At 48.5% G+C, this 26700-nt stretch overlaps 4 protein-coding genes and 1 long non-coding RNA gene across 12 annotated transcripts in view; 2 read left to right on the top strand and 3 right to left on the bottom strand.

Moving 5' to 3' along the window:
* The window catches only part of hectd1 (HECT domain containing 1), a 39280-nt gene extending 38266 nt beyond the window's left edge, over positions 1-1014 (bottom strand). Inside the window, exon 1 of the mRNA XM_086183043.1 lies at positions 208-1014. The gene's annotated coding sequence lies outside the window, so the exon portion shown is untranslated. The remainder of the gene's footprint in view (positions 1-207) is intronic.
* Positions 1015-1100: 86 nt separating this feature from the next.
* On the top strand, positions 1101-6178 carry jmjd7 (jumonji domain containing 7). 2 transcript variants are annotated; one of them, XM_086183050.1, is made up of 9 exons: positions 1101-1243; positions 2111-2264; positions 2353-2491; positions 3064-3178; positions 3264-3320; positions 3404-3499; positions 4274-4350; positions 4435-4594; positions 4679-6173. In XM_086183050.1, exons 1-9 carry the CDS (start codon positions 1192-1194, stop codon positions 4762-4764), a joined length of 936 nt encoding a protein of 311 aa, XP_086039176.1. In that variant the 5' UTR covers positions 1101-1191; the 3' UTR covers positions 4765-6173. The 2 variants fall into 2 exon arrangements, with proteins under 2 accessions (XP_086039176.1, XP_086039175.1); XM_086183049.1 differs by having other exon boundaries at positions 4274-4594; positions 4679-6178.
* LOC147246982 (uncharacterized) lies at positions 2833-7038 on the bottom strand. Its single transcript, XR_015109832.1, has 4 exons — positions 6815-7038; positions 6043-6344; positions 5207-5270; positions 2833-5045 (listed from the first exon to the last, which is right to left on the bottom strand). It is a non-coding gene; the product is annotated as an uncharacterized LOC147246982 (long non-coding RNA).
* On the top strand, positions 6659-9419 carry LOC147246981 (glucosamine-6-phosphate deaminase 2). 7 transcript variants are annotated; one of them, XM_086183052.1, is made up of 7 exons: positions 6659-6755; positions 7486-7614; positions 7713-7814; positions 7958-8140; positions 8232-8416; positions 8727-8901; positions 9073-9419. In XM_086183052.1, the coding sequence occupies exons 2-7, from the start codon at positions 7491-7493 to the stop codon at positions 9135-9137; spliced, it is 834 nt and encodes a 277-aa protein (XP_086039178.1). In that variant the 5' UTR covers positions 6659-6755; positions 7486-7490; the 3' UTR covers positions 9138-9419. The 7 variants fall into 7 exon arrangements, with proteins under 7 accessions (XP_086039178.1, XP_086039184.1, XP_086039179.1 ...); XM_086183058.1 differs by lacking the exon at positions 6659-6755 and adding an exon at positions 6762-6963 and having other exon boundaries at positions 7490-7614; XM_086183053.1 differs by lacking the exon at positions 6659-6755 and adding an exon at positions 6762-6963.
* Positions 9420-16461: 7042 nt separating this feature from the next.
* Positions 16462-26700, bottom strand: part of gabrg1 (gamma-aminobutyric acid type A receptor subunit gamma1) — an 11486-nt gene continuing 1247 nt past the window's right edge. The window contains exons 2-9 of the mRNA XM_086182040.1: positions 24971-25131; positions 24479-24546; positions 23943-24163; positions 23601-23683; positions 22241-22378; positions 21491-21643; positions 20890-21092; positions 16462-20813 (exon numbers count right to left, since the gene is read on the bottom strand). Coding sequence (XP_086038166.1) covers positions 20532-20813; positions 20890-21092; positions 21491-21643; positions 22241-22378; positions 23601-23683; positions 23943-24163; positions 24479-24546; positions 24971-25131 — 1309 coding nt within the window. The 3' untranslated portion in view covers positions 16462-20531. The remainder of the gene's footprint in view (positions 20814-20889; positions 21093-21490; positions 21644-22240; positions 22379-23600; positions 23684-23942; positions 24164-24478; positions 24547-24970; positions 25132-26700) is intronic.

Here is a 26700-nt window from a genome sequence, read left to right as displayed (position 1 = left end):
AGGGACTACAGTCGGAAACTAGCTGTCAGATAAATCTAGCACTTTCTGCCTCATCAGAGATTAATGTATTTAATGTCAATGATGCAAAAGACCTTTAAATGCAAGGACTTGTGACGAGGATGATTATCACTATTATTGTTATTATGATGATTAGAAGTAGTAGTATTATATTGCCTTTAGACCATTTTCACATTCTCAAAAACTCACCAAGCGACATGGCGTGTATTGGTGGTTATCGGTCACAGATGTGCAAACGTGCCGCAGCGGCGCCCCTCGGAGCAAAAACCCGTCGTTCCTCCACTCGCGTCCCTCCGGACACCAGAGCTCCGGGAGGCTGTTCAACAGCGTCACACGAGGTGGGCGTGGCGCGCCGGCGAATTTTGAGCATGAGTGACAGTGTGTTCTTCACCTGATGGAGTACAGCACCTGCGTCCACTCCCCGCCAGCTGGTGTGACGACACTGGTGAGCCTTTGTCTGCTCAATTATGCAAAATCTAAACGCTGTCGAGGCCCACGACGCCCTCGCGCCCCCAGACTGCTGCCTCCTGGTTTGCCTGTTTTTTCCAATCTTGATCCACGTGACCACACATTCGCGACCAAGAGTTACGTTGAACCTCACGACTCCTGAACGCAGTTCATCATCACGCGTCATTAAAATTCATTTGATCTTCCCTAAAATATTCGAAAAACAGAGTAACTGGGGCTCTTTAAAACTTTCTCTATAGGAAGAATGAGTGAAATAACTTGATTCATCGAGCAACATCTCGATGGTTCTCCTGCCATCACAGTTCATGTCCTCTGTTGCCAGCCTGGTCGTTCTAGTGCTGAGAGCGCGTCTGTCCCTCCACCAGCTCTCTGTCCACCCCCGACTCGATTATTTCGGTTACGCTTCCTGTTCATCCACTCGGGATCAACCCTGTCCCGTGAACAGGGATGTTCAGAGAGGCAGCGTTCGCCTGCCGCTCCTGCTGCAGGTCCTGGACCTCACACGAGCCACCGCGGCTCTGACAGCGCGACTCCAACCGTCAAGCAGGAACACGGTGCTGCTGCAGTTCGCCCTCCCGCCTGCAGGGGGAGACCTGCGAACGTAGCCACACCGCTGCAGGGCTGAACGCATGCGCATTGGGTTTGTATGGCGGACGACCAGTTTATCAGTGATTACTGATGATCAGCTGATAGCTGTGACAAAACATGAACAAGGCTGTTAAGGATCGACTAGCGGAGTTTTCCTTGGAGGCTCGCGGTGAGAATACATTTACTGCTCCCAGTACTACGATTAACGTCCCCCCTGCTAGTAATACTATTACTGCTCGTACTGCCAATAAAGCTACTGCTGCTAGTTTTGATGTGATGTGCTATGATGTCACATATGTACGTCATGTCCGGCTTGTAGAGCGAACAAGACACAGTCAGTTCCTTAAAACAAGCAGCAGGAGCTCAAATAAATCCCCTCAGCCAGCTCACAAACCAGCCACCTAAACAACTCCTCCGGGCTGTCCTGGTCGCTCCAGCAGTGAACAGACATTCACCCAGCATCACAACCACAGGACAGTGCAAGAGAGACTCATTTTCAGTGACTTCCTCAATTTGTTCTTCTCCAAATTTCCACGCCTTCTCTTTCCTGTATGCTCTTAAACCTGAGGTTCAGAGGAGGATCGAGATCTTTGACCGCTTGACAAATTTGCAGCAACAGAAGATTCAGGGTCATGGCTGCGCTTGTTTGGAATGTATGTTCATAGTTTTGACTTTCTCAAACCACTTTTCTTCAGATTTAGCAGACGATTGTCCTCTAATTGAGCTGCATGATGACTCATGACCTTACGCACACGGTAATTCAGCCTGATCGATGCTGATGTAAGGTTCCTGACGTGATGCCTGAAGTCCCTCACCACTCCAGCAGGAACACCGTCCCAATCCTCCGCATCAGTAATGAAACCGCCACACTTGGAACTAGCATCCAGTGGCTAGGAGTACTGAGCACCTCCTGATTTTCCTACTGTCAGCTGATTATACTGCTGCTGTGAAGACTCTGGATGCTGTCTCAATCTAGCATGATACTGAAACAAACCAAAATGCTGTTTCTGCTGATCAGTTATTGATTTCCTGTCAGATCTTTATCTAAATCAATCGGTGCCCTACCTGGAGGAGCCACCTGACCCACTTCAGTTCTACCGCGATTGGATTGGCCCAAATAAACCATGCATCATCCGCAATGCCGTCAACCATTGGCCTGCTCTTACCAGGTGGACGCCAGAGTACCTGAGGTCAGGAAACCCCGCCCACTAACACCTGCACTGCTGCAGTTTTTATCAGAGGAGCAGGATGGTGACACAACATATTTCCCGTCTCCAGGGAGAAGGTTGGGTCAAAGATCATCAGCGTGGCGGTGACTCCTAATGGCTATGCTGACGCTGTCAGCGGTGATCGCTTCATGATACCAGAGGAGCGTCGGATGAGTTTCTCCTCGGTGCTCGACATCATCGAGGGAAAGGTAAGGGGACGCTTCGACCGGTGGATGTTTGGTGAGAATGACGGTGAAGGAAACTCTAAATAGCCAGTCATGCTACATCAGGCGTTTCATCGTCACACTGATGACACATCAGGAGCAAAACTGCCAGGGTTTTTTTCTCGCTCATCATTGGGACCAATTTTTTCAGTTGTAGTTCTGCTTTTAGCTAGAAAGCCTTCACGCCCCATCCCATAGACGGTCACATTCATTCAATGGTTCAGTCCCTTGGTGAGTGTTCCTGAACGTAGCTCCTCCCCCTCGTCCTGCTGTTCTCCCTCCTGAGGCCTCGTTAACAACGTATTTCATGCATTCAGATCATCTTTGCAGCTTTTTAATTCGACAAACCTTCATTTGTTTCACATTTTAATACATCATTCAACGTTTCATGTCGAGTGCCTCTTCAGTGCTCAGTTATTGCTTCAGAAATTATATTCGCTGGTTTTCATGCAATTTCTAGTTCACTGTCGTTTTTTGTGGAAGTGAAAGACATTTCTGTAAACACAGCAAACATACAACATTCAAGGAAGAAGAAAATAATAAAGTGTGTGTTTCAGGTGAACAAGCGTGGCGTCTTCTACGTTCAGAAGCAGTGCTCCAACCTGCTGGATGAGCTGCCGGAGCTGACGGACGATGTGGAGCAGCACGTCGCGTGGATGAGCTCGGCGCTGGGTGGGTGGCTACTGTGCGCGCTCGGATTCTGTAGAGTCGCCACTCATCAAGCAGCTGTCATGTTTCATCTGTTTCTCTTCATCAGGAAAGTTGCCGGATGCAGTGAATTTCTGGCTGGGAGAGGCGAGTGCAGTCACGTCCAGTAAGATCTCAATGTTTGACCTCAGAGACATCGAACCCCCTGGAAACTGCACGACGACACCTTTCCCTTTGCTTCTGTTTCAGTGCACAAAGACCACTACGAGAATCTTTACTGTGTGATATCTGGCCTGAAAAACTTCATCTTGCTCCCACCCACTGACCGACCCTTCATCCCCTACGGTAACCGTAGCAACCAGGCTGCAACCTCCATTTGTCCTGAGGGTTTGAGATGTCAGAGCTATTGAGACAAAAATGACAGGATGAAAGAGATCATGATCCCGCCTCAAAGCCAGAGCTGTAAAGTGACGTATGGCCACAGTCTCAGTGGCTTTGGGGCGTGTCCAGTTCAGTCACATGGTTTGACACAGCTCACTGCCAGGTGCAAAGTGGTTGTCATTCGTCTGTAAGTTAGTCGTAGGTGTGTTTTGGACGTGGTGGGAATGTCACCAACGACAGTGTTGTTCCTCTCTCTAGGAGCCTGATGCTCCGCCTCCTCATTGCTTTGATTTTCAGGTGAAAATCCAGCAGGATTGAGAGGCAAAGCGTTTCTGTCAACAAAAACTTCCACTGATGAGAGCTGAACTCTTCCAGCTGTGGAGTTTTAGAGTCCAGCTCAGAACCAGTCCACTCTGGAACTGTTCCTCCATATTTACCAGGTGTAGCCATGCTGGCGCTCAGATATAAAGCAGAAGTATGTTGCTGGGTTTAACAAGAAGGAAGTTTGAGGTTTGATCGAATGTAAAATCCTCACTCAAATATTGCTGACCTTTGACCCCTCACAGGATTCATTTAACCTCTGTTGTCTGGTTCAATGTTACAAAGTTGATTCATGAGAAAAACAAAACTAATTTGTTGCAGCATTTTCATCCTCTTCTGTCCTGACCTTCCAATCAGTAATGAATAGTGCAGTACCTTTTACAGTAACCATGGCAACCATCTGTGCTGTGTCCTCAGGTGAGTATCAGCCTGCTGTTTACTGTCAGAAGGACAACGGTGACTTCGAGGTTGTTGATCAGAGTGACTCAGAGAAGGTGCGTTCAGGTGTCCTTGTTCATTTCAGCATTCCCTTTCAAAAGCTTCCGTTCCGCTCATCATCTCCTCTAAACCTCCATCAGGTCCCATGGATCCCTCTGGACCCTCTGAACCCAGACCTGGACCGATACCCGTGGTACCGACATGCACGGCCGCTGCGCTGCACTGTGAAGGCTGGAGAGATGCTATACCTGCCGTCGCTCTGGTTCCACCACGTACAGCAGTCACATGGCTGCATCGCAGGTATGGAAGACCCCCAGTAACCCCCCAAACCCCCAAACACAGAGCCATTCAGGGTCAGTGAATATTGTGTTGTGTTTGCTGCAGTGAACTTCTGGTATGACATGGAGTTTGACATCAAGTACAGCTACTTCCAACTGCTGGAGTCGCTGTCAGAGGTCACGGGACTGTGACATCACAACAGCTGCATAGCGCCATGGACTGGAGCTTCCTCATGCTCTGAACGTGGATGTCTGAAGGACCTGGAGACAGGAAGTGCGCCTTCAGCCAAAGCAACTTTCATAGCTGGTGGAGTTTCAGAGGAGCGGCTCACTGAGGTTTTTGACAGGGGCGAACTCCTGGATACCAGAGACTCCTCACTTTTCATTTTGTCTTGTTTGTTGATGTTTCCTTTCTTTCCTTTGGCGCTGGTCTGACTCACAGCCAGTATTCATGTAGCCCCTGTTAGTTGTGTCTGTAATTAAAAACAGCAAACCTGTACGGGTCAAACATGTAGAATAACAGAAGAAGAACACAGTGACACAGGGTCAGATTACACAAAGGTAACGTAACGGTGGTCGGACCAGCGTTCCACGTCCACTTGTTCAAAGCTAGGCTTTATTGTCATTGGCTTACCTCTGATGCAGGAACATTCGCTTGCCGTGGCTGCGAGATGATGTCACACTGCCACTGGTTTATTCTAGAAGGACGAGAAGCAGCTGAAGAATAAAGTCGATCAAACTGTCTGAAGTGAAACATCTCAGCATCTTAAACACCAGTCTCCATTATGGTGCAGCTTCCACTGTCCATTACGACCGTGTGCTCACCAGTGGAGGCGGCGCCCAACCACGGCAGTAAGGCAGCCCTGCTGGACGGGTGGAGCCAAACATCTTGGATGGTGTTTGGTTTCTTTCAGGTGTAAAATAACACCTGTGACACGAAGACTGAGTATCAATACTCCTAAACAAACCAGGGAGAATTTGATTGGTTGCTTCTTTACAGTGGGGTAGCCACACCCCCACTGCCTATCTTTGCCAATCAGAGGTCACAGCAATCAGAGGAGAAAGGTAGCAGAATCCAATTTGATCCAGAACTCTTCATCCCTCCATCCATCCACCCATCCATCATTCATCCGTCCACCCATCCATCATTCATCCGTCCACCCATCCATCATCCATCCATCCATCCCTTCACCCATCCATCCCTCCATCCATCCATCCCTCCATGTTCTCCCTCTTCTCCTGTTGAGGGTGGTGGGGGTGGAGCCTATCCCAGCAGCCTTCCCCCTGGACAGGTCACCAGTCCATGGCAGGGCCAACACATAGAGACAGACAACCATTGGCTCTCCCAGCCACGCCTACGGTCAATTTAGAGTCTGGATTAACCTGGTCCCTCTTGATGTCTTTGGACTGTGGAGGAAGCTGGAGTACCAGAGAGAACCCAGCAGGAACAGGGAGAACATGGAGACTCACCCAGAAAGACCCCGTGCTGCAGCCGGGGCTCCACCACAACCTTCTTGCTGGGGGGCCACAGTAAGGACCACTGCTCCACCCTCAACCTTCTTGCTGGGGGCCACAGGGAGGACCACTGCTCCACCCTCAACCTTCTTGCTGGGGGCCACAGGGAGGACCACTGCTCCACCCTCAACCTTCTTGCTGGGGGCCACAGGGAGGACCACTGCTCCACCCTCAACCTTCTTGCTGGGGGCCACAGGGAGGACCACTGCTCCACCCTCAACCTTCTTGCTGGGGGCCACAGGGAGGACCAGTGAACTCTTCAAGAATTGAAATGCGACATTTAAACAACAATGATCACCTGTGCAGTTGTGTGTTGGAAAGTTCCAGACGTTCTAACAGTTTGTAACTGAGCTGAAACTGTCACTCCAGTTTATTGAGACAAAAATTCCTTTTTTGTGGAGTCTGCGGCCCCCAGGTCGCTGCACCTCTTCTTGGAAAATACGATTTAAAAGAAGATGGAAAAAATAAGACCTCATTCGTTGCTGAAGTTACGAGCTTTCATTTTCAGATGAATACAACATCTCATTATTATAGTTATTAATTCCCTAAAATGAACAATATTTACTATTTTCGTTTGGCTGCAGAACTTCCGCGGAGAGGTCACATGACCGGTAGTGGCCCATGTGACCACCCAGGCGCAGAGCAGCAGCTGTAAGAAGCTGAATCAGGTGAAAACACGACACCTTCACGGATGCCTGTACGCTAAGAACAGTCAGCAGCGGTTCACCTGCCAGAGGAGACGGGAGTTTCTTGGCCGCGGATGTGAATGTGAATGTTCCCACGCGGGTTCCGGTCGCCTCGCGCGCTCGTGACCGTCCGCCTCGGTAGCAGCTCGCACCCGTGAACATGGAAACGCAGAGTTCCTCCGTCCACGCGGTGATTTTCCTGTTCACCACGGAGTTGCATTTGATTGATTGATTGATTGATTGATTGATTGATTGATTGATTGATTGAGGTTCATCTTAAGACGGGAATCTTGATGATGTGCAGCCAATCAAAGCTGAACAACGACAGCAGCCGGTAACAGACACTTGTTCCTGTCCTGCTCGGTTCAGAGGCTCGGTCAGTGTTTGGCTGTGGAAGCAGTTTGATCAAAGTCTCTCTCACACACACACACACACACACACACACACACACACACACACACACACACACACACACTGCTTGATTTGATTGAAGGTCTGCAAATGAGGTGTGTGTGTAACTTTGGTAATGCAAAGTAATGCAGGTTAAAGACACACATGTGAAACTTAAAGCATCAAAACCAACAGGAAGTGAGGGCGTGGCTGTCCATCACGATGTCATCATAAAACCCCTCAACACTGCGCTCAAACATGTTGCTATCAGCCAAAAAACTGCAACCCTTCTCACAGTCTCACCTTGTGTGTGTGTTTGTAGACAGAATGAGGCTGGTGATCCTGGACGACTACGAGCTGGCGAGCGAGTGGGCCGCCAAATACATCCGCAACCGCATCATCCACTTCCACCCCTGCGCTGACAGATTCTTCACTCTGGGCCTCCCCACAGGTTAGCAATATGAGCTTAAAACAACACTACCACCAGTAGTACTAGTAGTGCCAGTAGTACTAGTATGACTAGTCCTCACGAATGCTCATGTCTTTCAGGGAGTACTCCATATGGCTGTTATCAGAAATTAATAGAGTACTACAGAAGAGGAGATATTTCATTCAAGTATGTGAAAACCTTCAACATGGATGAATATGTAGGTGAGTTCAATAGGAGCACACACACACACAGTTGAGACACCGCCAGCACGTTGGCTGCGGGTGCCTCCGTCACGCGGCAGCACCAGTGACATCACCATGAGTTCACTCCTGAGGTGGAGGTCCTGACTGTTCTGTGGTCGCAGGTCTGCCCCGGGCCCACCCGGAGAGCTACCACTCCTACATGTGGAACAACTTCTTCAAGCACATTGACATTGATCCTGCCAACGCTCACATCCTGGACGGCAACGCAGAGGACCTGGAGGCCGAGTGTCGGGCCTATGAGCGGAAGATAGCCGAGGCCGGAGGGATCCAGCTGTTCGTGGGGGGTCCGTCCGTGACAGATCTGATCACATGACAGTGTTGTCTCTGGTGCAGGATAAAGCTCAGTCCTCCCGTCTCTCGGTGCTGCGTCTCCAGGTATCGGCCCAGATGGTCACATAGCCTTTAACGAGCCCGGTTCCAGCCTCGTCTCCAGGACCAGAGTGAAGACCCTGGCCAAGGACACCATCGTGGCAAATGCTCGGTTCTTTGGCAACGACCTGTCCAAGGTTCCCACCATGGCCCTGACTGTCGGAGTAGGAACTGTAATGGACGCCAATGAGGTCAGAACCAAACGCTGTGATTAAATTCCCTGGTCCCCCTGTAAGAATCGCTAGTCAACAACAAGAACAATCCAGCCTGTAAAGGTGGAGAAAGGCAAAAGTCTTAATGGGTGAAATGTGACGGCTCCCAGTTGCCCCACTGGGTGAGACGACTGGGAGCTCTGGGCTCCTGCCTCAGACCGGGGGAGGCACTTCCATCACTCACCTCAGCTTTTAGTTTTCTTCTTCGGTGGTCTGTATGCCACACGATTTCCTGTTTTCTCCGCCTCTGTGCTGGAGGATCAGACTGACGTGTTGTCCTGCTGCTCAGGTGATGATCCTGATCACCGGAGCACATAAAGCCTTCGCCCTCTACAAAGCCATCGAGGACGGCGTCAACCACATGTGGACAGTGTCGGCGTTCCAGCAGCACCCCCGCACCATCTTCGTCTGTGACGAGGACGCGACGCTGGAGTTGCGGGTGAAAACTGTCAAGTACTTTAAAGGTAGATGTTTTTTATTTGTGAAGAAAGCAGAAATCTAAAAGTGATGAAGCCTGCTGAGTCAGCTGATCTTCATCAGTCCTCTCCAGGGGGGCGGGGCAAGACAGCCGCTGCGTCTCCAAGGTTCTACTCACCTGCCACTGATTGTGTTCTTCCTGCTTGTTTTCATTGTAGGTTTGATGCATGTTCACAACAAACTGGTGGACCCGGTTCTCAGCATGAAGAACCAGGAACACTGAAGACCTCCTGACCTGCTTCCACCTCCAGGACTGTTCACTGAAGATCGTTAATGAGGAGAACCAGAATCATTAAAGCATCCTTGTGTGAAAAAGGTTCTGCTCAGGAACTTGGAGGTTCTCCATCTGATCACCTTTCATTGAACAGTTTTCATTTCAAGTGTTAATGCCAGTTTAGGGTTAAACTAACAGTGACACACACACACACACACACACACACGTGAAGTCCAAGCTATCAGGTTATTAAACTTCTAGTTGATTCTGCTCGTGGAGTTGACAATAAAGCTTTGCTATGTTGTCTTCTTGTGTTCGATGACCAGCGTAGAGGAAAATGTTACATCCATCAATCATGTTTAACTCATCCAGCCTGGAACCTTCAGAATCTGGACACGGCACAACACCCTGAGCCCTCGGCCAGGGGCAGGAGAACCCTCCTGAAGTCACTGCACTGTGGAAGATGAAGGCAGAGACCTCAAGAGAGGGAGGGGGAACGGAGACGCAGCAGCAAGCCAACTCATCAGCACAGCCTCAGGACAGACAAGTGGACCGTTCTTGATTTGATGCTCGGAGTTAATAAATGAGTACGAAGGGTTCCAGTGTTGAGAAATCCTCCGCCCCCTGGGACCCCAGCTGGGGGTTCCCCAGGAGGCCTATTGTGCAGTTCTGTTGTTTCCACAGGGGGGCAGTCTTTGCTCTTCATGTTCATTCCTGCTGGACAGGCGGTCAGGATCTCACATCCCAGACCAGCTCTTAGGTGCTGGACCTCCACCGTCAGAGCTGTCAGCTGCCACTTCGAGTCCAGCAGACATCGTTGACTCTGAGTCCAGAATATTGTCCCATATACAACAGGTTTTCACAGTCAATGAAGAATGCTCACTAGTTCTCTTAGGGCATTGAAAGACTTTTGAGACCCCCCCCCCCATGTCCTGCTATCGTCCCAGCAGTCAAAGGTCAGTTGCTAACAAGTCATGACACATCCAAGCTGTTCAGATATCCCTGCAGTCCAATCAGAGATGCTGCTGCTGAATGACATGCATAAAGAATGCGTTAGATGTTATAATGCAGCCGGGACCGATCAAGAAGCAGCCCCACCTGCTTTTCTTGTCTGTTACCATGGAAATGAAGCTGCTATGAAGGATGAATGTGACAAGCTCAGAGCCGGTCCGCTGCAGGACAGAGAACCTCTGAGGAGAGGGTTCTCCTGTCCTACAATAGGGTTCTCCTGCCACAGCAGTGATCTGATGCTAATTATGCTGCAGCTGCAAACAACTCTCATTTGATATCAGGCCCCCATTTAGAACCCTGGCATAGACATTCACAGCTGCCACCTGCAGGGTTGTGGGACGCGTCTCTGCTGCCGCCATCTTGCTCAGGTCCTCTAACCTATTAGGATACATTCAGACTCTGGTAGTTCCACTGTACAAAAAAAACTGAAGCCAGCTGGAGAAACATCCATCCATCCATTTTCCACCACTTATCCTGTTCAGGGTGGCGGGGGGTGGACTGACAGAGAGCCACAGCTCTACTGGAGGAGAAACTTCTTCTCCTGCTGCCATCAGCTGACAACATGGCCCCTAGAACCCAGAACCTTAGAGGCAGCTGGAGGACCAGACACACACTTGGACAGTTTTTCTCCCATCAGCCTTCATGAGCTCAGTTCAATAATGTCCTCCTCTAAACCTCCACCTGTCTCCTAGACCCCATCCCAACTAAGCTGCTCCAAGACTCTCTCCCCTCGTTAGCCCCTCCCTCTTAGATATGGTCAATGTGGCGCTGGTATCTGGTTCCGTCTTCTCTTCATGCTATGCCTGCTTCCTCCAGGTCACATTATAAGGAAACCCTTATGACTGACTTGGCTGTGAGGTGCTGACCACTGCACCACTATGCCACCCCTTCCCTTCTTCCATTGAAAAAAATATGTCAGTAGTTTTTGTGTTTCGTGGTTTGAGAATGTAACCGGCCAAATCGTGGGTTCACAGAATGTGTCTGACCCACAGGAACCACAGGAACTATGTTCACAAACACACAGATCTTCATACTGGCCTTGAAATGTGACTCATATTCTTAGTTACTCTGATGAGCTTCAGCCTCCATCAGGAAGGAAGCTGGAGAGGAGAACATGTTGTCATTGTGTTCCTTGAATAATGAAGTCTCGGTGCATCCATAAGTCATGCAGCAGCTGCATGTGGGATAAATATTCCATCTGTGCAGCTGCTGGCTGAGGTATTCGTTGATCATCGTGACCATCTATCTGCTGTACCACCAGCTGATTAGAACCAGGATGGGTTCTCAACAACTAGAACGTGCACAGGCACCCACACACACCATAAACTACATTTTCCTCTCAGGGAAGGAACACAAATAGTCCGTTTACTTCTGTTCCAGCTGATTCTGGCACTGAAGCTCTCAGTGGATCTAAAACCACTGGCATTGACGATTGACTAGAATTTGCTGCATTCAGCAATAATTGTGAATGTTTTCTCTCCACCAACAGTTTGGCAGTAAAGCTTTGAGGGATTGTGTCACAGTTGGGGTTTTAACGTGTTTGTCTGATGAGGCGTGGCAGTAAAAACGCCACGGATAAAATTATTGCAAGTCCGGTGCAGGGCTCTGTGAAACCAGCGGGCCGGGCCTCCGTTCTGACCCAGTTGTCTCACATGGATGTGTGAAATATTCTTTTGTTTGGGTTTGAACCTGTGACATACGTCATGATTCCTCATCATGATGACCACCAGAATCATTTTATGATCATAAAATGATCTGTGAATCGCTGCCACTAAAGCTGCAGCGCTAAGACGTCGTTCAGGACCTCTCAGCAGGAGAAGGGATGGATGGCCGTTTCTCTGTCATTCCCAAAATAAAAAGAGCACTTCTGACACACGTCATTCATTGTTTATGAGGCTTTTCACGAGAAGAAAGGCTCGCTGTGCTTTTCCTCCGGATCAGGAGAGCTGCAGTGAGATGGCTGCTGAAATCTGCAGATGGCTGCTAAGATTAGCTTTATTATTTATTCAAGCTGATAGATTCTGAATGTCACCATGAGGAAGCTCTGAATACATCTTCATCTGAGTGTGTGCGCCCACCCTGCTCGACAACCGCCTCCAGTCACGGGAACTTCACACCAACCAAACTTCCACCTGTCGGGACATGAGGGGAAAAGAGGACCCAAATGCAGACTGCAGGCAAGGAGTTCCAACCAAAAGAGTCTTTTATACTAAAAAGGCAAAGTAACACCACCAGAGTACAAATTATAAACAGGAGGGAAAAAACAAAGGATCAAACTAAAGGGGCTGGCAGGACTAAGTCCTGGACATGTAAAAGTACAAACAGAACCAGTTTAAAATAAGGCTGAAAACTAAACTTACAGAGGGGCTGGGACCTCACGAGGAGCCATAACGAGATAACCACAGGTGAGACACATGGGGTCATCACAGGAAGGAGCGCAGGAAGACAGGACGCAACTCCAAAATAAAACAGGAACGAGGCCGGGGTCATGACAACCTGAAGTGGATTTATTTTTGTGATCTTGCTCCATTTTCCCTGAAGGAGATCCCTCCTCTTCCATTTTTCCGCATCGTCATTATTTTTAGTAGTAGTAGCAGTAGTAGTAGTAGTTGTAGTATTACTAGTTTGAGTCTCTGTGTTATTTTCATAGAGCTCAGTAGGCAAACTTGTTTTATTATTTCAATAACAGCGGACTTGAGTCTCAGGCAGCACAACAGTTGTGAACTGAGGTCAAAGGTCAAAGACAAACCATTACATGACAAAGTTCTGGTCTAGAAACCCAGAAATCACCAAAGCTTGTGGGGCCGGTTCATCGTGGCAGAGGGGGAACAGGTCCGAGCAGCAAGGCCTCCAAGTGATGACTTGACCTGTTCTCAAGGTTCTGCTGCTCTGTGCTGCAGTGATACTTCACTCATAAACTGATACGTGCTCTTCTTTGTTACTTTGCGTTTGTTTTCACGATCAACTTTTGTTGTTCCTCTCTTCAATGAAATATACAATTTTGTGATTTTATAACAATTCCATGGATCAGATCCTCCACCGGTTTCTAATGTTGCAGAGGGAGTTTCCAGCCGGAGACTGACTGAGGGTCAAAGGTGACTGAAGCTCCATCTGTCCATCCATCCCTCTGTCCATCCATCATCCATCCCTCCATCTTCTCCCTCTCCTCCTGTTGAGGGTGGTGGGGGTGGAGCCTATCCCAGCAGCCTTCCCCCTGGACAGGTCACCAGTCCATGGCAGGACCAACACATAGAGACAGACAACCATTGGCTCTCCCAGCCACGCCTACGGTCAATTTAGAGTCTGGATTAACCTGGTCCCTCTTGATGTCTTTGGACTGTGGAGGAAGCTGGAGTACCAGAGAGAACCCAGCAGGAACAGGGAGAACATGGAGACTCACCCAGAAAGACCCCGTGCTGCAGCCGGGGCTCCACCCACAACCTTCTTGGTGGGGGCCACAGGGAAGACCACTGCTCCACCGGGCCGCCATCAGTGTTCCCTCTTCATCTCAATTCTATGAAATCTCTTATTTTGAAGCAACATGCCAGGTGAGCTGTAGAGAACATGAACAAAACAAGTGCCACTTTAAATGCATTTGTTTGTCTGTGGTTCTATGAGGCGAGCACTTTGCTGTTCTAATGAACGCATGTAGATGATTATTCTCTTCAATCCAAACGGTGCTGGGTCAGAAATGAAGGGCAGAACATGGGAGGATGGAGAAGCCTGTGGCATGAGAAGCTCTACATAAGTGGTTCTGGAGTGGATGTTCTGGGTAAAAGAGAACCTTGGCAGGATGGCAGCGACTGGTGAAGCTTTTCTCTACTGAGGCAGATGTTTGTAGATCTTTTCTGTTATGCATCGTTGGTTTCTCCGCCCAGAACTCTCCTGAGTTGACCTCCTGCTGGAACACTCCTGCAGGTGTTCGAGAAATAGAACACAATCTCAGAGGGAAATAGGAACCCTGGACACCATCATCACATCTGTTCCACATCACCTGCAGCTGTTCTGTGGAGGAGACATCGCTGGCAGCGGCGTCCCAGCAGGAAGGGACATCCACGTCCTGGCAACTGCAACCGTCTCAGGTCAGGCGCTTGTAGCGTTGCACTCAAGTTATTCTGAGCTTTTTCCTGTGTTTCTAATATCCTGTAAGATATTAGAATTCTTTTTATGTAGCATTAGTAGGCTTGTATTTGCACTGGTACCAGTATTAATACTGTATTACTACTGATACTTTTAGTGGTTCTAGCTTGGGACTGAGACGACATGAATCACTTCACTTCAGTAGATCAGGAATATTTCTTCCTCTTCGTCCCTCCAGCAGGTGGAAGCTGCAGCCATGTTGACGCGTTGCTCTCTCCACCGTGAGATCAGGCAGTGAGACAATAATCAGGTCTGCTGATTCAAATCCACATTCACCATTTTTTTCATCCTTCTGCTTTTCTTTTATTTACGAAAGAGCAGGAACCTGCTGCCAGCTCTGATACTCCCCCATGCAGCGCTGCTGTTGCTGTGAGTGTGTGACTAACGTGGCTGAGAGCCATGTGTGGTCGGTACCTTCAGTTACGGGTCACTGGGCTCCTTCCATCTCCATGTGTAATGCACCAGTCAGATATCAGAGAGATTTACTTCAGGGAGACCGAAGAGGAGCGAGAGCAGAGGACAGAGAACCTGGCCTTTAAAATCTGTTGCAAAAATCCAAAACATCAAATCGGATTCTCTCCTTATTGAATTGACACGTCTTCATTCTCTCTTTGCATTAAGAGACATGAAGACGATTCATGTTTGGAGATGTCTGCCTTCTTAACTACAACAAAACCTTCCAAAGGAAGTCCAAAGAAATAATTCTCCCATAAATTCTGCAAAGAGACAATGCTGGTTGTGAATATGAGTCCTGACCCCAAGCGAAGGAGCTCCGATGTCAGGGGTTCTGTGCTGCAGTGAGAGGACCGTGGAGCTGAGGTGAGCCGGAGAACCAGAGCAGCCAGAGCGTTTGTGTTTGCTGTTGTTGCAAAAATAGTTGAGCTCTTGGTCTGGCAGCGAATCTTCCCTCCTGCTGTCACCTCAGGTCATGAAATCTGGGTCATGATTGAAAGAACATCATGATGACAAGCAGCTGAACTGAGTCTCTGAGGAGGGTGGAGCTTATTTGAAATCTATCTTTACCTGTGGAGTGAGTCACTTTCACCAGGTTGAAATCTGGCTGATGGGCCTGGATGAGCTCTGCAGCTGAGCAGAGCGAGAGAGGGCAGCCTCACAGGTTGCACCGCCATCTTTGCAGAGGGAAACTTGCGCTGGAAGATGTTTGAAGTCACCCTCCAACAAAGTCCTGACACTGCTGCGCTCAGAACAGTGGGCCCTTATCAGTCATTCCCTCAAAAGTTGCTGATTGGTCACGGTGGGCGGTTTCCCAGATGGCAACATGGAGACTCCAGGATGTCTGCATCAGTGCTCCCTGGCAGCGAGTAGTTCGGGCTCTGTGTCATGTGATACGTACGGCTCATTGCTGCACAGGGGTGCACACGCATGAAAGTTATGTGAACAACCTAAGTGATAAATATCATGTGAAAATGATCATGAGTCAGACTGAACCTGACACAGCAGTTCAACAGTTGTCTACTCGCGGGAGCAGAGAGATCAAATCCCGCTCAGGTGCGTGTTTGTTCTGTCTGCTGTAATCAGAATGTTGCGTAACAGGAGGCTTTGGGAACTGCTGACCAGACCAGTTTGAGGCGCACGACAGTGAAACATCACCTCTGCAGAACTGCCTTCCTCCCTGCGTGTGACTAACACCAAATACTGCAGACGCCACACAGCAGCACTTCACTACAGTTGTGCTTGACTGAGCAAAAGCAAAGTCTGAGTCAGAGAAACGGAACAAAGAGTGGAACATTGAGAGAACTGAGCACAGGCCTGGGGGTGAGGGAGCTCCATCGATGCACACCCAGGGTGGGGGACAGCAGGGTGGAGGGACACCAGGGTGGAGGACAGGAGGGTGGAGGACAGGAGGGTGGAGGGACACCAGGGTGGAGGGACACCAGGGTGGAGGACAGCAGGGTGGAGGACAGGAGGGTGGAGGGACACCAGGGTGGAGGGACACCAGGGTGGGGGACAGCAGGGTGGAGGACAGGAGGGTGGAGGGACACCAGGGTGGAGGGACACCAGGGTGGAGGACACCAGGGTGGAGGACAGGAGGGTGGAGGGACACCAGGGTGGAGGGACACCAGGGTGGGGGACAGCAGGGTGGAGGACAGCAGGGTGGAGGACACCAGGGTGGGGGACACCAGGGTGGAGGACACCAGGGTGGAGGGACACCCGGGTGGGGGACAGCAGGGTGGAGGACACCAGGGTGGAGGACAGGAGGGTGGAGGGACACCAGGGTGGAGGGACACCAGGGTGGGGGACAGCAGGGTGGAGGACAGCAGGGTGGAGGACACCAGGGTGGAGGCGCACCCTCCTGCTTCAGGCGGATGGCTGATTTCCTCCTTCTGGTTGCAATGTAGGGTTTTTCAGGTCTCGTGGAGCCGTCGACTAAATCAAAGCCTCCAAATGAACGTCTGAATATCTGAGGGTAAATCAGCCTCCAGTCTGGGCTTCCGGGCACTGCTTTATTTTCTACAGTGTTCTGAGTCATCAGCCACGATACAACATGAGCAACGTTTACAGAGAGGGAGGTCACACATGAGTTTATGGCTCCAGTTGAATGAGAAAACACAGCATCGCTGAGATTCCTGGTCAGAAAATAACAACATCTGATTCTGGACGTAAACTCACAAGTAGAAATGAGCCGGTGTTACACAGCGATGGGCGAACACTTCAATGTTACATTTGACAGAGATTAAAAAGCGACATAAACATACGTTTTTACTTTCATGACAACAATGTTTTCTCAAAGCCAAGACAGAGCAGACGATCAGAGGGCCGAGGGGAACTACTTCACTAGCCAGTAGCCGTCATGTTCACGCTAACGTACACCGCAGTCAAACGTGCAAATTCAAAGATATTCTGCAAGAAGCCTAGTCAGCAATAACTGAGCAAAAGAGCGCAGAAAAAACATTGATGTGCAAAGTGTTTTAATCATGAAGCATAGTGAGTTTGTTATTTAGGTGTCTATGCATTTATTTGACAAAAATATGCACTAGTACGTCAATAAAATGCAATTTTCTATATGTAAAAGCATCATGATGCATATCAGGATCAAATAACCTTGGAGAAAAGCTGCTGAAGGAATATTTGATCTTTCAATGGGAATTTGATTTTGCTACATCCAGAAGCGTTCAGAGGAAAGTTCTCAAGATTCTGCTTAAAAAGCTGAGTTTTTCCAGCCCCCCATGAAAGACTTTAGACGTGATGCAATGATCAGTCAGGTCCACCCTCAACTCAACCCTTTCATCTCGTCTTCTCGGTTACACTCAGTTTTACTTTTAAATGGTATTTGTATGCAAACTGTACTTATAAAAAAAAATTGAAGGCTGATAAATGCAAATGTCCCAAAATGTCTTGCATTCCTATTTGACTGGCAGCAGAAACGTCATCAGAACAGCCTCGTCTCACCCCGTCTGTCCGAGCAGGAAAGTACACACCCAGCACCCTGGTCTGCACTTCCTGTTTGCTGCCATTGACTTTCACAGAGAATAAAAAGGGTTTGGAGTTGCAAAAGAAGGAGATGGTTTCAGTTTCTTAGTGCTGCCACAGGTGAATCCGCAGATCTGCTGATGACAGCCGACCCACTGACAGCAGCCATAAACTCACTCAACGGCGCGAAAAAATCAACTTCTAGATGACAAATAACTTCCCACAATTCAATAAAGTTAAACAAACGATTCCCTTCTATCCACTTAGACACTGAGACTCGAACTTTGAATAGCACATCAGTATGTCACTAAATCCGTCTTTGATCAGCTCAGAAATGTGTCTGAGGTCAACTAATTCTCTTCCAGGCAAACGGCGAATGGACACCTTTTCTGCTGCTCTATGTTGCCTTTTTCTGGATTGTTGGTTTTTCACAGCGTCTTCACCTTCAAATTACAGTTTTACATAAAAGTCTGATTTGGTTTGGTGTGTCACATTAACAGTCACTGAAGCCAGGCGTGTCACAGGCCAGGCGTGTCACAGGCCAGGCGTGTCACAGGCCAGGCGTGTCACAGGCCAGGCGTGTCACAGGCCAGGCGTGTCACAGGCCAGGCGTGTGACAGCTGCAAACATCTCCATCACATGATGAAAGTAACTGCACACCCTCTCATCAAGGTAACTGAAGTCTTGATCACAGCAGGAGGGAAAGCAACCATCTTCATGTTTGCATAGATCAATGAGGCTTGTGCCGCATCCCACTTGCATGGCTGAATATGACAGTGTGCCACTCGACCTTTACTGAGAGGTTGGCTAATAAGTTGCCATGATATTTAAGACACTTGTTGACAGAGTTGATCAAACTAAATAGTTTTTCTGTTCATTCACAGCATTTAAATGAAAGGTTCCGGAGCTTCTTGATATTTTCTCTCTGAATGTATTTGGGGCAGATGTCCATGTCAGTGGTTTGATGTCCTTTCATTTAAATTTCCACATCTAAATTTTGGATTATGAGGGAGAAATCGTGCAAAAGTTCTGTATAGTTTAATATTGTGTCAGAAACATTTATTTCATTTTCTCTGACATTTTTGGAGATGTGAACGGGTGAATCAGCTTTGTCAGGTGACCAGTAGCTAGCTGTTGCTCTGATGGATGAAATAGAACTTTAATCTGTCACAGTCATTCGTCTGCAGGGTTGGATCCAGGTGGGTTTATACATCTGGTCCAACAATGCCTCGTGTCCAGAGGTACGATGAGTACACAAATAGAGGTTCAAGATTCCAGGTCAGGTTAGGGCAGCTGACATGAAAGTCTCAAAAGAATAAAGAATGTAATGGTCAGCTTTTTGGCCATCAGGTCATGAAGACGTCATCCTCTAAGCACATCTGGTGACATTCACTGACTCTGCAGACGCATCACCGTCTGTGACTGAATAGCTCGTAAAAGTGGAATTCTACAGCAGTTCCAGCTGCCACTCAGTGCAGTGGGATTATTTATGTGTGTGCGCGCGCATGTGGTCGTAGCCATGGTGCAGCTGACTGAAGCGGTGATAGCATGCAGGCGTCATGCTCTTCAGGTCACATGTTGATCACATGCTGATGCTGAAGCTGCTTGAAACCTCAACCACGGTTCATTGTTCCTCTGTGCTGTTGAGCTTCTCTGTTGGTGTCTCATGTGGACGTCTCTGCCATGCAGCACTAGCAGGGTTTCCAGCAGGAGCCACCTCATCATCACCTGACCTTTGGCTGCTTTTTGAGTCCGAGCTGAGCTGAATTATAAGAGCTATCAGGAAATAAACCTCCTGTCTACCCTTTGTCTCCAAATCAATCAAAAGCACGATGGCAAGAGTAAACAAACATTTGGAAGTTTTTTCAAGGTTTGATGGTTCCAGGTTTCATGAGTACAAACATTCCTGCAGTAGCCTGAGAGCTGTGCTGGAATCAGTGAGAGTTCCTACCCTTCATCAAACCCAGGAAAGATTAAATCAGCTGTGACGATGTTGGTTTCAGGGATCATCGGGAACCCTCCTATTGTCCATGATGTTTAGAGCAAACCAACTCTCCTCTCCTCTCTGGTGTCTCTGGATAAATGACCACTCCTCACACGATGAACGCGGGGGGGGGGGGGGGGGGGGTCCTACGTGCTGGTCTGGGTGTGAACATGATGGACTAGAGGAGGATTTCCCAGAGAGGAGGCGTGTTCCTTTAACTGGTAAAAGTGAATGTCAGAACAAATATACTTAACATGCTAATAAAAGAGGGCTGAGGTCAACAAGTAGTATTAGTAGTAGTAGTAGGAGTAGTAGTAGTAGCAGTAGTAGTAGTAGCAGTAGTAGCAGTAGTAGTAGTAGTGTTGAGTCCAGGGGATATTTCACAGAAACCTGGATGGGCTGCTGTTATAGAGGCAGAGGTTATTTTACTAGCTTCAATAACCAGGAAAAATTCATTGAGTAGAATAATAATAGAAGCCAATATTCTGTTGTGTACAATTGGGAAATATAGTTGACGTCAAAAACATTAGGATGTGTTCCCCTGGCAACCATGAATATCTGCAATAACCTTCCTGGCTCATTCATTCGATGTTTTAGATGTTTTTGATGAGGCCGTGGTGCTGGCACGTCCTCTGAAAGACCCATGGAGAGCTGCTGGAACAAGCCTGACTGTCAGCATGGGAAACCAGGCCCTGCCGTTTACAATTTCTATTTAGGGTTTAATCTCAATATTGTTTGAGAACATATCTGTAAATTTTCATCAATTCCTCCAATGAGAGCAGCTCTGTCTGCTTGTAAATGCAAAACTCCAGTTGTCCTTCATTGAGGTCCTACTTTTATAGATACAGGTAACCTATCCAGTAAACCAGATTGAAGAGGCCAAAAGCTGTGGGGAAGAATATTCGTGAGTAAGAATCGATCTTGGAAACTCGTACGTGCATCCTGTTTTCACGCCAGGCGCCTGAGCGGCAGTCATCGAAGCAGCAGAAGAAGCTGGCGCAGTCTTTTCCATCCAAACACTCGTAGGTGTAGTCGTCCTCCTCGTGGTAGGGAACAATGTTGTTCATCTGGAGCAGCGAAGTCCCCGGACGGATGTTGACCAGGCTGGAGGCTTTGTGCTGGGGAGCAGATAACGAAGATGGATTTGAATGGAGGTCGAGTGGATTGAGAGGAAACTTGGCTGGTGTTCTATACCTGCGTGTTGTTGTTGGCTTTAGCCTTCTTGGTCTGTCTGTTGCTGGTGAAGTAGTGCAGCGTGCCGTACTCCATCAGGGCAGCGAACGTGAAGATGAAGCAGACAGAGACAAACAAGTCCATGGCTGTGACGTACGACACCTTCGGCAGGGACTTCCTGGAGATGGTGCTCAGGGTCGTCATGGTGAGTACTGTGGTGATACCTGGCTCAGAGGCAGAATGTACATCAGCACTGTTTTCTTAACTCTTTTCAATCATTCCATTTTGACTGACTCCGTAGGAGAAGGGGCAGTCCAGTTCCTACAAGCTACTCTTCAGGACTGCTTAGGCAAATATTCTGATTCCTTCAAGTAAGCATGAACCTCCAACTGCCTCCTGAGGGAAGCCTACAACAGTTTTTAACTGAATTTACAATTGTTTATATCTAGTTTCAAAAATATTGAAAGACAGCATTGTGATTTGAAAGTGAACATGTGACTCTAAGGCCCTGTATGGCTGTCACATGACCATGTGACCTGACTGAGGTTAAAAGTCTCCTAAGCATCTGGTCTGGTTGTCTCTGATGTAGCTGAACTACCAAAGAAACAAGAACCCCGAGAACCTAGTGATGTGCGGGCAGGGACAGCATCCTTGTTGATCCAGAAGGAGACCCAGGACAAGACCACAATCATGCTGCAGGGAATGTAGGTCTGGATGGTGAAGTAGCCCATCCTCCGACTCAGGTCAAAAAAGATAGTCATTATTACATATTCGCCTGAAAATGTAAAAAAGAGGTAGAGATAATGATGGCATACAGGTGATCAATTCAGGGGGAAACAAAGCAACACTGTTAGCTATTCATGTCCAGTGAGTTTTTCTAAGTGATACTTAAAAAAATGTATTTTGTCTCTCGAGTTTTCACTAATAGATGTCTTGAAGAGGAAGATCCAGCCACGTAAATTTAGCTTGAAGCTAACAGAGACTGATGCTAACAGCAGCTAAACTGTCCAAAAACGTCTGGTCACCAACTCTCCAGGTGGTCTGGTGTGATCCAGGTCTCCTTGATCCAGATGGAGGATCAGGGGTCCACTAACACTTCAGTTGGAGGTTAAAACTGACAAACTTGAACCCTTGCGGGTCTGCAATCATTCATGATGGTGCTGAGCTGGAAATGTTGTTAGCATCAGCCTCTGTTAGCTTCAAGCTAAATATACGTGGCTGGTTCTTCCTAAACTCTGGAGTCACTAAGAAGTGATGGAGGAGGGAAATACATCTCAGTGAGCTGAGTACTCCTGGTAGTGAGTATTGGGAAGGAAAAATACACTTTTGGGGTGAAGTATCAGTTGAAGTAATTGTAAGAGGATCTTCGCACCTGACTGTGTGTGCGCCACATCCGACGAATTCCTTAAACCTACAAAAGCAAACTGGTAGAGTCTCCAGTAGCGCTGGTCGGCCACCTCCACAGCTCGTCTCTGCCAGCGGTACATGATCTCATTCTTAGGATAACCATCTAGACCACCACACACACGCACACGCACACACGCACGCAGACATACACGCACACGCACACCGTCAGGCTGACTGGTGTCTACAGTGTCGAACGTGTCAGTCTCAGGGGAACATTACAGCATGGCACAGCAAAGGACGGCATTCAAGATGGAAATGACCACTTCAGTCTCACGAAATTTCTTCAAACGGGCGCCGTGTCTACATCTGCAGAGGAAGACGGCTGTAGCTGCTGTGTACTGTCAGTAAAGCTGTTTTGTATCTGACTCAAATGAGAAGGCTCCTCCCTCCGGAGTGACCTGACGCCCCAGGAACCCTTTAGGTGTCAGTTTTGGACGGTGCAGGTGGAACTGACACCCATGAGTGAGTCTTGGCTTCAGGAGCAGAATGACTGATGTCAACATTTAGTTCAGCTTAGGTTTAAATGATTTCTTCAGTGTTATGGACCTTAGAGTTTACAGTGACAACCTCCAGGCTGTGTATTGGAGGCTGTTCTCACGGTGCAGTCTGGTCTTGTGTGATTAACCACATCTTGTCTTTCTGGAGCGAATGTGACACTGGAACAGTCGCCAACCTTCAACTCTCCTTTCTCATGATAGGAAGATGTCATATGAGTCAAAACTGACACTCAAGGAGTTCCTCTGACCATTGTGATGACCAGAGCAGCAGTTGTTTGACTTCTGATCAGATCTTGTTTTGCAGCATCCACCACTGCTGTATTTGCAGAGATGAGACTTCTTCGTACAAAAATACAATTCTATGTTCTTTTACTGTGGTGTTTTAGATTAGATCTCTGATAAGGGAAACATTTACTGCTATTTTATGCTCATTTGCTGAAAAATTGTGTGACTGCAATGGTCCTGACATTTGTCCTCAACTCCATGGAATGATCTTTTTTCCACTGTCATGGACAAGACATGAGGGTCTGAAGCACGATGTAGGAAACACATGAAAGATGACACAGACAGCATGAATCAGACTAGGAGAGGGTGCATAATTCATTAAGTCTGTCAGAGCAAATGGGACTAGGTGACCTCCTCCCTCCATTGGTGGAGCAGATGATTGATTGGTACAGGCTTTGAGAGGGCAGCCTAAAGCAGATGGGCCTTTTGGCAAGGAGAAGGAAGAGGCTTAGCGGCTACGCTAGCCCACAAAGACGCCCCTGTCCAAGTTGAAGTCGAGATGGCGGGTTCAAAAATGGGAGGGGAAAACCTTTGACCACCTACAGCTTGAAAACTCCAGCGGACACGAGTGCTCATCCATTGGAAAGTTATGCAGCTTAAGGTAACACTCCGCATTAATAGTCAACCTGACAGAAACAGAATTGTGACAGAAAGAAAGCAAGTCTCAGCATCGTTTGTTTCCCTCCCAAGTGTGACTGAACACAGTAAAGGTGCTTTATGTTTTCTCCAACAATTAGACCAACAAATGTCTGCTAGATCATGCTGTGGCCTCCAGGAGAACTACATGACAGAGTACAGATGCACACGCTAAAGCTGCACAAACAACAATCATTTCTGTGGAGCTGATAGTTTGACATTAAAATGGCTGAAGTGTTACGGTCCTACCTCAGAGTGTACATCACTCTGCCGTTGCTCCACAGCCTCAAGAGCCGGTTCGGAGTGGTGATCCAATGGGCATCGGATTTCCTGGAATTCCTGAAGAACGTGTCGGGAATCCAGATTTTGCCTACCATGTTACTGTTGAGCATGAGCAGCTTCATGGAGCTGTTGAACTTCAGCCTGCTGTCATACCACGTCTGGGCAAAGAAGATGTCAATGGTGTACTCCTGGAACAGAGTCAGAACCAGCGCCAAGAGTCATCTAAATGAGACATGAAATACCGTCTGCCTGACCTGCCCTGCAGCTGCAAGAAGGAGAGCAGCATCATCTCATGTCCCTCTCTGAATCTTCAGTATTCTCATCAGCATCAATGGGTCCCCCCATCTTAAGGTGTCCCTCAGGGCTCAACACTTGGGTCTTTCCTCTTCAGCAATCTTGCCTCCCCGCAACATAAAATCACCATGATCTCCACTGCTACACTGATGATGTCTCTCACCCCCACCCGCCGCCTTGCCTGTCTCATCTCAGCCAGGACGACTCACCATGTTGATGGGGTCCACTGGTCCAATGCTGTTGACATACACTGCTGTCTCGATCACTGTTGGCCTCACTGGAACAACACAAGACTCCATTACTGACACATTTAGGATCAACACATACAGCCGCCCTCACCCTCTGATCAGCACCCTGTCAGTCAGATGTCCAGAAAGTCTGGAGACAGAAACGAATGTGTTCTGACCAGCTGCTTTCAACCTTTAAACAGTAACAAAGTATTGTCCCCTTTAATCAGCAAATTGTAGATTTATAGTCTGCTTCTAATTACACTTACTGTGACCCAAACTCTGTTAGCCCCGCATCCACGCCTTTGCAAACCTGTTAGTGTGTGTTTGTGTGTTTGTGTCTGCCTGGAGCTGTCATGGGATCCCTCAGATCAGCAGCAGCAGTTTGTCTGCAGGCTGTTCTGGAGCTTCATTGAACTCTGTTATTGGCGCTGTCATCAGCTAGCAGAGCTGCTGAGGATGAGCTTGACTTGCCTCCGATGTCGGGTCGCAGCTTGTTGTCGTAACCCTGCAGCAGTTTATTGAGGATCAGAGTCACATCGCTCTCATAGACCTTCGGTGATAAAACCCAGGTCTTATTTATGGGCACGTCTTCATAGTCCTCCTCCTCCTGCTTACTGGGTCCAATGGCAGCGCTGTGGAGACGCAGGAGAGAAACACGTGAGGAACCAAGAGTGTCATCAGGTGTGTATGGCTGTGTGGTGATGCCTCAGGGTGGGCCGGCCATCAGACGCTGAGTGACGTGGGCGCTCTGAGGGGTCATCACTGATCTGTAAATGGTTCTACATCACCTCGCTCTAAGAGTTTCCTGCATGTCACAACCTCGGAGCACAGGGCGCAGCAGGAGTCCAGCGCCTGCCTGAGGTGGCGCACACGGCACAGTCACCATCATCAGCGCAGCTGGGATCGTTTGCACGTGTGTGTTGCTGCATGAATGTAGTGCTTATGATCAAGAGGGAATCACAGCAGCATCAAGTCACCTGACTTCACCCACAGCCGGCACGAAAACAAGATTAATAAGATATAATAATTAATATAATAATATAAAATGAACCTGAAAGCTGATTTTTTATTTTTATGTAACCTTTATTTAACCAGACAAGAACCTAGTGAGATCGGGATCTCTTTCACAAGGGTGACCTGGCCAAGAGGTGAGCAGCACACGTCACAGAACAGTTGTAGGAAGTGACAGTACAAGATAATCACGTGATCACATCAACATCATGAACTTCAGGTCTGGTTGAGCCAAACAAACCGCCAGGAGCACGAGGACGCCAGCAGGGAGCTGGAGCCTCCTGCTGCGTTGGCCCTGGATGGCTGAACCGCCCGCCTGTGCCAAGGTGCTCTGCTGTCCCTGTTAATGAACATGGATCCAATGGTGTGGAGAGACCTGTGGGCCTGGCATGAAGCCCAGCAGTGGAGTTACCCCCCACTCCCCTGACCTCTACCAGTGATACACAGGAAACAGCTCTGCTCCCTCTCCAAAGCCACGCTTCGACCCTCTCACGTGATGCTATGATACAAATATGACCCTGGAGGTCACAGTTACATGCTGATCCATCACAGAGGGTCCTGAGAACTCCCTGCTGCTGAGGTCAGAGGGGGGCCCAGGATTCAGGCTGTTAGTGATGATGCAGCTCCTTGTGAATCCAGGGAGTCTCTCTAACCCCAGAGCAGATCATCAGTGATCAGGTCTAGTTCAGGGCTGATGTGGCCTGCAGAAACCATGTGACCACTGTGGGCATCAGGATGCCACTGGAGAGAGGGAACGCCTCTGTAAACCAGGAAGACGACTGGCGAGTCCACTACTGCCACCACTTCTGACACATAAACATGGTTATTCACAAACCGGCTGATGTCAGGCTGATGGTACTGATCCACATCAGAGATCCACAGTTCAAACACATCCGATTGTGGTCTCTTCATAAGAAGCGTGAAGGTTCTCTACACAGAACCCACTTTAGTAAAAATGCATTGACCACTGAACGTTCTGCAGCTTTGTTACTTTAGATTTCAATATGAACGCCTTGTTTCTCTCTCGAGGGGACGACATGAGATATGAGACCTTGTTGGTCAGGACGTCACACCTGGAGATGCTGAACCTGGTCAGTGATGTCATCTTAGGTATCACCTGACTTACACATCTGACGGCTGAGTCATCAGCTGGCTTCCAGAACGTTCAGTGTTCTTATTGGTTCCCTCAG

This window comes from Aulostomus chinensis, chromosome 17 (assembly GCF_037954235.1).
Source record: "Aulostomus chinensis isolate RoL2024-O1b breed Wild chromosome 17, RoL_Achi_v1.0, whole genome shotgun sequence".
NCBI lineage: Eukaryota > Metazoa > Chordata > Actinopteri > Syngnathiformes > Aulostomidae > Aulostomus > Aulostomus chinensis.
This window is presented reverse-complemented; position numbering and strand designations above follow the sequence as displayed.

Excerpts from the sequence above, each read along its gene's own strand:
- LOC147246981 (XM_086183052.1), top strand. The coding sequence starts at position 7,491 with ATGAGGCTGGTGATCCTGGACGACTACGAGCTGGCGAGCGAGTGGGCC. Across the intron at positions 7,815-7,957 it reads CAACATGGATGAATATGTAG|GTCTGCCCCGGGCCCACCCG; the intron begins GTGAGTTCAATA and ends CTGTGGTCGCAG. Across the intron at positions 8,141-8,231 it reads GATCCAGCTGTTCGTGGGGG|GTATCGGCCCAGATGGTCAC; the intron begins GTCCGTCCGTGA and ends CTGCGTCTCCAG.
- jmjd7 (XM_086183049.1), top strand. The coding sequence starts at position 1,192 with ATGAACAAGGCTGTTAAGGATCGACTAGCGGAGTTTTCCTTGGAGGCT. Across the intron at positions 1,244-2,110 it reads GTTTTCCTTGGAGGCTCGCG|ATCTTTATCTAAATCAATCG; the intron begins GTGAGAATACAT and ends ATTTCCTGTCAG. Across the intron at positions 4,595-4,678 it reads GTCACATGGCTGCATCGCAG|TGAACTTCTGGTATGACATG; the intron begins GTATGGAAGACC and ends TGTTTGCTGCAG.